At 33.2% G+C, this 10618-nt stretch overlaps 1 protein-coding gene across 1 annotated transcript; it reads left to right on the forward strand.

Annotated features, from left to right (window-relative positions):
* The first annotated feature begins 1436 nt into the window (after positions 1–1436).
* LOC122297569 (probable 2-oxoglutarate-dependent dioxygenase AOP1) lies at positions 1437–4177 on the forward strand. The gene is made up of 4 exons (XM_043107677.1): positions 1437–1501; positions 2377–2794; positions 2936–3260; positions 3496–4177. The coding sequence occupies exons 2-4, from the start codon at positions 2430–2432 to the stop codon at positions 3742–3744; spliced, it is 939 nt and encodes a 312-aa protein (XP_042963611.1). The 5' UTR covers positions 1437–1501; positions 2377–2429; the 3' UTR covers positions 3745–4177.
* Positions 4178–10618: the final 6441 nt, after the last annotated feature.

The raw sequence follows: 10618 nt of genomic DNA on the forward strand, positions 1-10618 counted from the left end.
GATTTGGAACAAGAAAATACGCTTCTGGAAACAAAGAATGTCCTTATCTGCCGTCATAAACTATTGGAAGGCCGGCGATATTCGGGCAAATTATCAAGCTAGCTAGCCGGCAATCCCCGCCCACATAGACTATGTAGTCGTATTTATTTATTGAAAAACGGACAGTATGCAATTTTGTCCAAAATAGAGTGGAAGCCATGCATTTCCAACAACAGTTTTTGTCATTGGTTTTTTGAATCATCCGCCTTTATTATTTTTAAGTGATTGCATATACATGGATACATACATACATATATATATATATATATATATATAAACCCTTTTATAATATTTGCTGCATATATATATATATATATGTGGTTAAAGACTTAAAAGTTATTCAAGATAGGATATAAATTTATCTTTACTTATTAATTTAAACATTTTGAAAAAATTGTGATTTCAGACAACATCATTGTAGAGCTCTTGAGTCTAAAATCCTGGCTCTACACTTCGCTCAACTAATAAATTATTTCGCTTATTGGGAGAACTTAATATCGAGGGAGAGTGTAGCTCACATGTTGATGACCATGTATTAAGGATATTATAATATAAATAATTAAAAGTTTCATAGAATTAGTTGGCTCTGAGAAAGAAAGAAAAAGAGTTGCTATGGTAAGTTCAAAAATATAAGACATGTCTATTAATATATATTAGGAGTAATGGATAAAGATAACTATCGATGAGAAGTTGTACGTATCTCTTGGGTGATATAAACCAAGTGTTTATCATTTGATAAATGATATCAACATTATCATAGAAAATGATGGATGCGTCGCTAGCCTAACATGGTTTAAAATCTTGTATACATAGTCTTTCTTCAATTCGAAGGTTAATGGCGATGGATAAACTAGAAGAAGAATACTTTCAAAATATGGGTACTGATCTATGTCTACTCGGGAGTTTCTAATAAAGCATTCTTAAACAAATCATGATTAAACATGATATGCAATATATTTCTTTGCCCCTTCAAAAGAACCGTGGAAAGAGAGTACCTTGGATCATGTCAATAGCTATAGTGTACGTGCCGGCCCTTGGATAATTCAATGGTCAATAAGAAAGGGGTGAGGTGTTTGTAAGACTTTGATTAAAAAATATGTAAGAAAGAGAGAAGTTCCTCATGTACATGCATGGTGGGGGTCCTCCATCACTTTCATTTGTGTCAAGCTCGCAACTGCAACTTCGATATTTCAATGATGACTTGCACCTAGCTTAGAGAAAAACCAAATTGAAAGAAAAGTCATTTAGTCGTCGGCATTTTAATTAGATTTCGTACTAATTAATATTATACACGCACTAACTATGGCCTCTTAATTATCGGCATGATTTTGGCGGTTTTGACTTTTGCCTCTACTCTCTCTCTCTATTTAAGGGATTGCAGCTGCCTCTTGGATTTCATTCATACAACAGCATTCAGTCTTTGACAAGTTTTCTTTCTTTCTTGTGTGCTACTCTGATAACAGTGAGTCACCTCTCTCTCTCTCTCTCTCTCTCTCTCTTCCATAGCCATGGTTCTCCTGAGAAGCAGCTGCTACCATGCATATTCATACATTCATACTTACATATATATGTGCATGTGTGTGTGTATATATATATATATATATCACGTACTGCAAATCACTAAACTTTGATATACACACATACATACATATATATGTTTTATGTTTTCTTTCGTGTATTATGGTTCAGTGCTATGTTTGGAAGAGTGGAAGATATTTCTTGGAAACTTGTCATACTTTCGGGATAAGTTGTCGTTCTTATTTTATTGTTGTTGTAAGGTAAGAATAATTTCGAGCACAAAATCTCATATTTCACCAGAAAATATAGGAACATGCGTATACAATCCTAGCAGCCAGATTCTTCGTAAAATTATAGAGAATCTTCACATAAAATATGATCCTTTAATTTATTTGATATAATCGTTTCCCAATAGATTTCCATTAATCAGTCAACTCCATAGTGTTTTCTGACTTCAGTTTTGATTAAAAGATATAAAAAAGGTCATGTCAAGTTGTCAACGATGTAATACAATGCATCTGTATGGTTGTGATGTTACCTGCCATCAACTGTTTAACTTCCAACTGCATCCATGCTGACTTAAAAATTGCAGATTTTTTTATGAGCTAAAAATTTGCTGATTTAATTAGATGCAAACCTGCATCACCATCCACAGATAGTACCTTGAACCTTACTCGACTTCACATGAAATGACACATGAAAAAAAGGGATCAAAATTGTATCCATTTTTCTGTAAAACTGTTTCAATTTGTCCTTTCTGCGTGCCTTTAACAAAACAGTTTTACAAATAATTAGTTGCTTGCTGTTGATCATGTGCAGGACAGGCAAACGTAAGCTAGACATCAAAGATAATTCAAAGAAACCAAGCCAAAATGCCTTCTCAAAAGCAGGCCAAGCTCCCTGTTATAGATTTTTCTGGTAACAACTTGAAGAGTTATTGGGCATCGACATGTCACAAAGTCCGGCAGGCTCTTGAGGAATATGGCTGTTTTGTAGCATTATATGAAAAGGTCTCCTCGGATCTTGACAATGATGTTTTTGATTCGTTAGTGGAGTTGTTCGATCTTCCTTTGCAAAGCAAACTCAAAAACGTATCTGAGAAACCTTACCATGGCTATTTTGGTCAAAACCCATGGATGCCACTCAATGAAAGCATGGGAATTGAGGATGCACAAGTTCACAGAAGAACTCAAAGCTTCACAAACCTAATGTGGCCTTCTGGAAACCAAAACTTCTGGTATATATATTTATATATAGAACTCTATTAATGCTCTTTCCGATTAAAAATCCTGAATACATAATTCATTTAGCGCATATATATATATATTCATTATGGCCGTACTTTAAGCTAATCATTTGAACTTGTTCAATTTCTCAGTAAAAGCATACACTCTTACTCAAAGATGGTATCTGAATTGGATTGTTTGGTGGAGAGCATGGTGTTTGAAAGCTATGGCGTCAAGAAGTACTTTGATTCTCACATCAAATCCACAAAAAATCTTCTTCGACTCATCAAATATAACGAACCCAAGAAGGGCGGAGTCAATAATATTGGAGCCATGTCTCATACCGACAAGAGCTTCATAACCATACTGCACCAAAATGATGTCAAAGGTCTGGAGATCGAGACAAAGGATGGCAGGTGGATCGATTTCGAGCCTTTCCCTTCCTCCTTTGTAGTCATGGCCGGAGAGGCATCGACGGTAAGTTGAATTAGTCAACTACTAATTATTTGATCAGTGAAGGGAGATTTCACACACACAGATATATATATATATACCGATCCTTGAGATATTTATATAATGGGGCTTTTAAGGTAAAAGTATGCCATAATAATTAATTTACAGTACTCCAACTCTCCAATTCTTAGAAGTCAATATGTATAAATTATTCAAGGTTCTGATCAGAAATTCATATTGCATGTTATCCTATGCCTAGGCATGGAGCAATGGAAGGATATATTCTCCCTTTCACAGGGTGATAATGAAGGAAGGCAAAGACAGATATTCACTTGGAATGTTCTCATTCAACAGGGGGACGATTCAAACACCAAAAGAGTTAGTGGACGAGGAACACCCACTCCAGTTCAAGCCATTTGATCATCTCTCATTTCTTCGTTTCTACAGCACCGATGAAGGCCAAAAACATCACTGTACTATCAAGGCTTATTGTGGTCTTTCCTTCTGATGACCATATATACATTATACATATATATATATATATATATTTACATAAGTTCATGTGATCTGGGCTGTCTCTTTGTTTTTTGGCTAGGTTGTGTGTTCTTTTATTATTATTATTAAGAGAATTAATGTACTGGAAGATCGAACTTGAAAAAACCTAGGTAAAGGGACTCGATTTAATTAGTTAGAAAAGTGATCATCATATATATTTTATGTATTGTAGTCCTTTTTTTCTGGATTGTTGTCCGCATGGAGCTCATGTATATCCCTTTTTTTGTGGTCAACGCGCGGGGTGTTTTGACAAATACTATCAGCTGATTTCTACTCAAATCATATTGTATTCATGAAGACATGATGATCATTTGGAACACTACTACTGGACGATCACTCCCAAAAGCTTAAGCAATATATATTAAGTTTAATCATTTGTTTAATAATTTCATGATTAAGGTCAACTATATTTTACAAGAGATATTATCATACCTTTTCACTTGTAAAATTGCCCAATATATATATATATATATATGAGCCATGCATGCATGTTACAGAGAGATGCAAGTCAATTGCGTACAAGCTAGATCTTCCCACATCCAAAGCGGCGCCCCTCGCACGTACGTCTAGTATCCAAAGCCCCTCGCATGCCTTAAAGGCCAGCCATTATGTGTGGTTTGGTCACCTTATTGGCCCTAGACGTTCGTAGCGATTTGCCTCGAACGAATGTTAGGGGCCCCTAGCTTTTTGCTGCCAGTAGATATGCTCTTTTGCAGGGCTGACGTGCCTACTATGGGCTCCCTCTCTCATTATTGCATCTTCGAGTTGTACATAGTGAACACAATTTTCGGTCTACATGTAACGTACGCTTGCCTGAGTCATACTCTAAAAGAATTAATTAATGGTATAATTAGACTTTGTTTCAATCATTCTAAGGAGTAAGAGTTTCTCCTTCTTAAACAACGTGAGATCCCATTTACTTTCTATGGTAAGAATAACAAAAGATAAATTTAGAAAAAGCACAATGTTAGTTACGACTGAACACTTAATTGAGAAAATGAGAAATTATTGCATATAGTCATCTATGAAGTTTTATCATTTTCTAATCTACTCCCTAGGTTAAGAACGTTTCACAACTATTTATGAAGTAATATCCCTTCATCCAAGTTTATTTAATCAATAACGAAAACTGCTTATGTCGCACTCAATCATTACTTCATGACCAGTTAGAGACAGACATGGCACTACAACAAATATGGCTTTTAGTGACAGATTATAAATAGTGACGGTTTCCAAACTGTGACTAAAACGTATTTACTGTGACGGTTTGTGAGAACTGTCACTAAATGTTGGGCAAGAATTTCAAAACGTTCGAACGTTTCCCATAATACGTTCGAACGTCACAGTAACGTTCGAATGTTATGTATATTTACGTGCGAACGTAAAAAAATTAGCGCGAACGTTTGAACGTTTTAACTATTTACGTGCGAACGTGAATATATTAGCGCCAATGTTCAAACGTTAATGTGATAAAGTTCGAACGTTATATGTAAAATTACATAAATTAACCATAATATATATTTTTTTTAATAGTAAGGTTGAGTAACGTTATATTAAAAAAAAATTAAGAGTAGAAATTAAGCTACACAATACATACATTAAATATTTGTGTCCATTACATATGTCGAAAATAAAAAACGTTCGAATGATAAATTTTTACAAATCACTTTCAGAACTGCTGGTTTACAAAAGATCGAAACTCCTCAGTCAATGTCTCAACCTTATTGTTTAGCACATCTACATGATGTGCAAGATGTGCGACAGCCTGATCTATATGTGCAATCTGTCTATCGATCTGTCGGTCTATATGCGCCTTCATATCTGTCATCATTGTATCAACCCAAGCAGGTCGCACATCCCCAGCAGATGTAACTCCCGGCTGCTGACTAGTACTCGCCGACGGGCGAGCAACATCGGCCCCAGACTCAGTCGGGGGAACAAGATCTGGCGTAGGACCAGACTGACGCCGAGCTGAGCCTCTCCCCTGTCCAATGCTCCGGCAGTGTGTGGTTATGTCGATAGGGCTCATCTGGTTTATCACCATCTCCTTCGCCTGGAGTGGCACTCCCCGGGCTAGTAATAAGCGGCTGATGATGACTCCGTACGGGAGATTATCCGTGGTAACGATGCTGGCCTCGTAACGGATCCGCTCAAATATAACAAGGGGCAAGTCAATGGACTCACCACGTGCCAAGCCAATCAGGAACTGTGCACGAGCCCGACTGAATGTGCTCTTATGTGCCACCGGGTCTACATTTGTTGCAACAAAAATGTGCAACATGTGAAAGAAAGGCAGCAGCTGATTCTGGCTGAAGGAGTTCGGCCTATCGAGCTTTGTGCGGTCCGTGCCAGTGAGGATGTAGAAATCCTGGTCCCGCTCATCGTCACCAACCTCAGCAGCAATAGGATCGCCCTCGGGTCGATCTTCTTCATGACTGGGCATAAACTCAACAGGGCCCGAAGATGAAGCAGAAGCAGCTGGATCTGCCTCGAATATGCCTGGGGAAAATGCAGCTGCTATGTCATCAGCCTGAGCAGCTGTCGACTCAGGTAGCATACGCGGAATCTGGAGCAAGTCGGCGAGAACATCCGCCGAGAACTGAAACTGTACACCGCGTACACTGAGAGTATGGGATGATGCATCGTTAGGCATGGTGGCCATCCCAATGTAAAACTCTCGAACCATTGTGGGGTAAATCTTTCCCCTCAATGTGCATATGGGGCCCCAGCCTCTGGTGACGAAGACGTCTCTCAGCGTCTTTCGCTCCCAGCTGAGCTCATCAAACTCATTAATGAGGATTTCTCGTTCCCCTATAACAGTTCGTGCCCCTAGTCGAGCGATGTCCGGATTGCCTCCATCCCTCCCTCGCTTCCTTGTCGTCATATACTGAGCCATATCCTGAAAATAAAAAAAAATATATAAGTTATAACATTTTAAAAAAATGATTATAATCACAGATACATACGTATTATGACATATATGGATTATACTAAAAATTAAAATATCATCCTTATAAATTTACATAATTTTGCGAGTAAAACTTTTAAAGAAACTCACTTTTTCAATATATAAAATAATAATACCTAAAAGAAACAATATAAAAAAATTTTATATTGTAAACGTTCGAACGTTAATACAATGTACGTTCGCATGTTAAAATACGTCCGAATATACAAAGATGAAACGTTCGGACGTTTTTATCGAACGTTTCATTCAAACGTTCGATAAAAACGTGCGAATAAGTTCATTACGTCCGAACGTAGTACCTAAACGTTCGGACGTAATGAATTTGAATCGTCATACGTTAGGACGTTCTTACTAGCCGAAGAAGACCAACGGATTACGTTCGAACGTTTTATCCAACGTTACGTTAAAGCGTTGGATAAAAACGTTCGCACGTAAAACTAATACGTTCGCACGTAACAATATAACGTGCGCACGTATTGAATACAAAAGGTCACACGTTCGGACGTTGTGTCGTGACGTCCGAACGTTACGACACGGAATCGCTGAGTCGACTCAGCCATTACCGAAAGCTTCGAAACGCATGTTTCGAAGCCACAAACAACCAAAATATGAATTTCAAAAGATGGGAAATGTTTCTACGGTCCTATTCTATCATTTTACTGCGAATGGTGGCCGGAAATGCAAGTTTTATAACCGGGCTACGGTGGGTTTCGAATTTTTGAAACCCACCGATTAAAAGCAAGGAAATAGAAGAGGGAGAGGGCACATTACCTTTTAGTGACGGTTGCGGTGGCGGATGGCGACGGTTGCGGCGGCGTGCGTGGCGGAGAGGATGAGAGAGTTTGAGTTTCCGGACCGGTTTCGTACAAGTTATGGCCTGGAAACCGTCGTGCCTGGCCTTATATACAGTTAACGTCCGAACGTTAATTAATTAACGTTCGGACGTTAACTCCACATGCGAACGTTATGTATATCACGTTCGGACTTAAAAGCATACGTGCGAACGTGATACTTTTACGTTCGGACGTTGTGTTAACATGCGAACGTGCGTCTATTATGTTCGGACGTCAATCAAAACTTCCGATTTTGGTTATAACATTCGAACGTTGTTACACTATATATTATATTATATATATTATATAATATATATAATGTAATATATATTATATTACCTATATATTACTATATAATATGATATATAATATATAATATTATATATTATATAATGTATAATATTATATACGTATAATATACGTATATTATATACTATATAGTGTTATACTATATAATATATAGTATATTACACTTATGTTCTATATAGTGTATACTATATAGTGTTATAGTGTATGTAGTTTTAATACGTATATAGTGTTATATACGTATTATTGAAACCGTTATTATATAGTATATATTATATAGCACTTTATAATGTTAATATATATAGTATATATTATATAGTAGTATTATATAGTTATTTAACACTATCCAATACTATAGTGTATATACTATAGTATCTATATAATAACTATAGTATATTATATAGTAATTATATAGTCTATAATATATATATAGTATATACATATAAAGTATATGTATAGTATACTAAGTATTGCACTATATTTGTAGTATATATACTATATTATATACAAGTAGTATATATAACATAGTACTAGTACTATATTATATCTATAATATATTTACTATATAATATATTATACGATATTATATAGTTATTATATATAGATAACATACTATATAATACTTATACTATATTATAGACTATAATATAGATAATATATTATATAATATTTATACTACATTAGTATATAACTATATTACTTTAATATAGTTATTAGATATACTATATTAAAGTATACTATACTAGGATAATATACAATTTTTCCAATATAATATATTATAATATACTTGTTATAACTATAATATATAATAAGTATATTATATATTATAGTTATAATATAATATATATTTTATATATATTATATTTATATAAAGTTATAATATATATATAGTACATTCTTATATAATATTTATGTTATATATTATATAATTGGTACAAATTATATATTAATTAATATTGTATAATTTATAATTTAATATATAAGTATATTATGAGGAATATACTAAATATATAATATGTAAATAATAATATTAACGTTCGAACTTAAATTCTGACGTTCGGACGTTATAATAAATTCGGAGGGAAATTTCCCGCTTAAACCAAATTTGCACAGTACGTTCTAACGTACTATTTTAACGTTCGAACGTTACTGACGAATACGTTGGATGGACGTACATACGTGCGAACGTACTGTATAATTATTGGGCGGGATAATTTTACGTTCGAACGTTCATGCATAAACGTTCGAACGTAAAATCAAACGTCCAAACGTTCATTAATGAACGTCCGAACGTTAATTGCATAACAAGCAGAAAATAAAACTTTCACGCACGGATTTCTGCTTTCCTCCGTGCGTGTTAGAGTGAGAGACAGAGAGAGTTTTAGAGAGACGGAATACTAAAGGAAGTGGAAAGCAGTGGGGAGAGAGAGAGTTTTAGAGAGAGGAAGAGAAGAAGTGGAGGGTTATAGTGAGTATATGTTTGCAAAGGTATTTTTTTAAGCATTAAGGTAAATGGTTTTTCTCATTTTTTATTTGTAATATACATGATAATTATCAATGTTTTATTTCATATATATTTAACTAACTAGTATTGTGTATTTTTTGAAGGATCATTTGTTGTGAATTGTTGAGAAGTTGTGATTTTTGAAGAAGAATTTATTTAAAGCACAAGGTATATATACTAAACTCTATTGTTATATTTTATTGTGGATATAATTTGTGATTAAGTTTGTGTTGTTTGGATGAATTAAAAAGAAAAATTATTGTTATTGAATATGTTTATTCTTAATGTGATAATGTTTTAGTATAGTGTATGTTTTTGAATAATAATTATTTGTTAGTTTATGTGTCTATTTTAGTAATTTGTTGTTATAAAAGAATATATATAACAATTTATTTAATAAATAAATTGTTATATTATTTGTGTAAGAATAACAATTTTGGTATATAATTTATTGGATGATCATAATTATAAATTATAATATTACAATTATAACTATTATATATATAATTAGTTAAATAACTAATATAATAAATTATCACATGACCCTAAGTATCAATTATAAGGCATAACTATTTAGTATATATAAAAAATCGTATTACTAAAATTATAATATAAATAAGTATTATAAAATAATAAGACTTATTTATCTAATAGCTCAATAATCCTAAATATTTTATCTAATAATATATAGTATAGAGTATATTAGTATTAATCCATAATAATAATTATCATGTAATGTATAGTATAAAAAAATGATTAATAAGAAATAGATAAGTAATTATAATAATAGTTACTTATTTAATAACTATATTTTATTATAATAATTATAATAATTTTGGCAATAATAGTAATAATTATATAATAACTGATATTGTTTAAGTGTTATCAATAATAATTTTGGCAATAATAGTAATAATTATATAATAAGTGTTATTAGTAACTTATATTTGTAATTATAAGATATTTTATAGTAGTGTTATATATTATATAGCTGATAAATGACATATAATATAATAAATAAGGAATTATATAAGTCTACAAATAATTTCTAAGTGTTATCAATCATTAATAATATAAATATTATTAGTACATCGGTATAATTCAAACAATGTGCGCTAATTTATTGTTGACTTTTTTGTTAGATATTGTATAACATTGCATAAATAACCTTAGACCCGTTTGGGAATTAGTGTACATTTAGGTGTACATTAATTCC

The sequence above is a fragment of the Carya illinoinensis genome, chromosome 15 (assembly GCF_018687715.1).
Source record: "Carya illinoinensis cultivar Pawnee chromosome 15, C.illinoinensisPawnee_v1, whole genome shotgun sequence".
Taxonomy (NCBI): Eukaryota; Viridiplantae; Streptophyta; class Magnoliopsida; order Fagales; family Juglandaceae; genus Carya; species Carya illinoinensis.

Coding starts and splice junctions, on each gene's coding strand:
- LOC122297569 (XM_043107677.1), top strand. CDS start 2,430: ATGCCTTCTCAAAAGCAGGCCAAGCTCCCTGTTATAGATTTTTCTGGT. Junction 2,795..2,935: donor TCTGGAAACCAAAACTTCTG/GTATATATATTT, acceptor TCAATTTCTCAG/TAAAAGCATACACTCTTACT. Junction 3,261..3,495: donor TGGCCGGAGAGGCATCGACG/GTAAGTTGAATT, acceptor TCCTATGCCTAG/GCATGGAGCAATGGAAGGAT.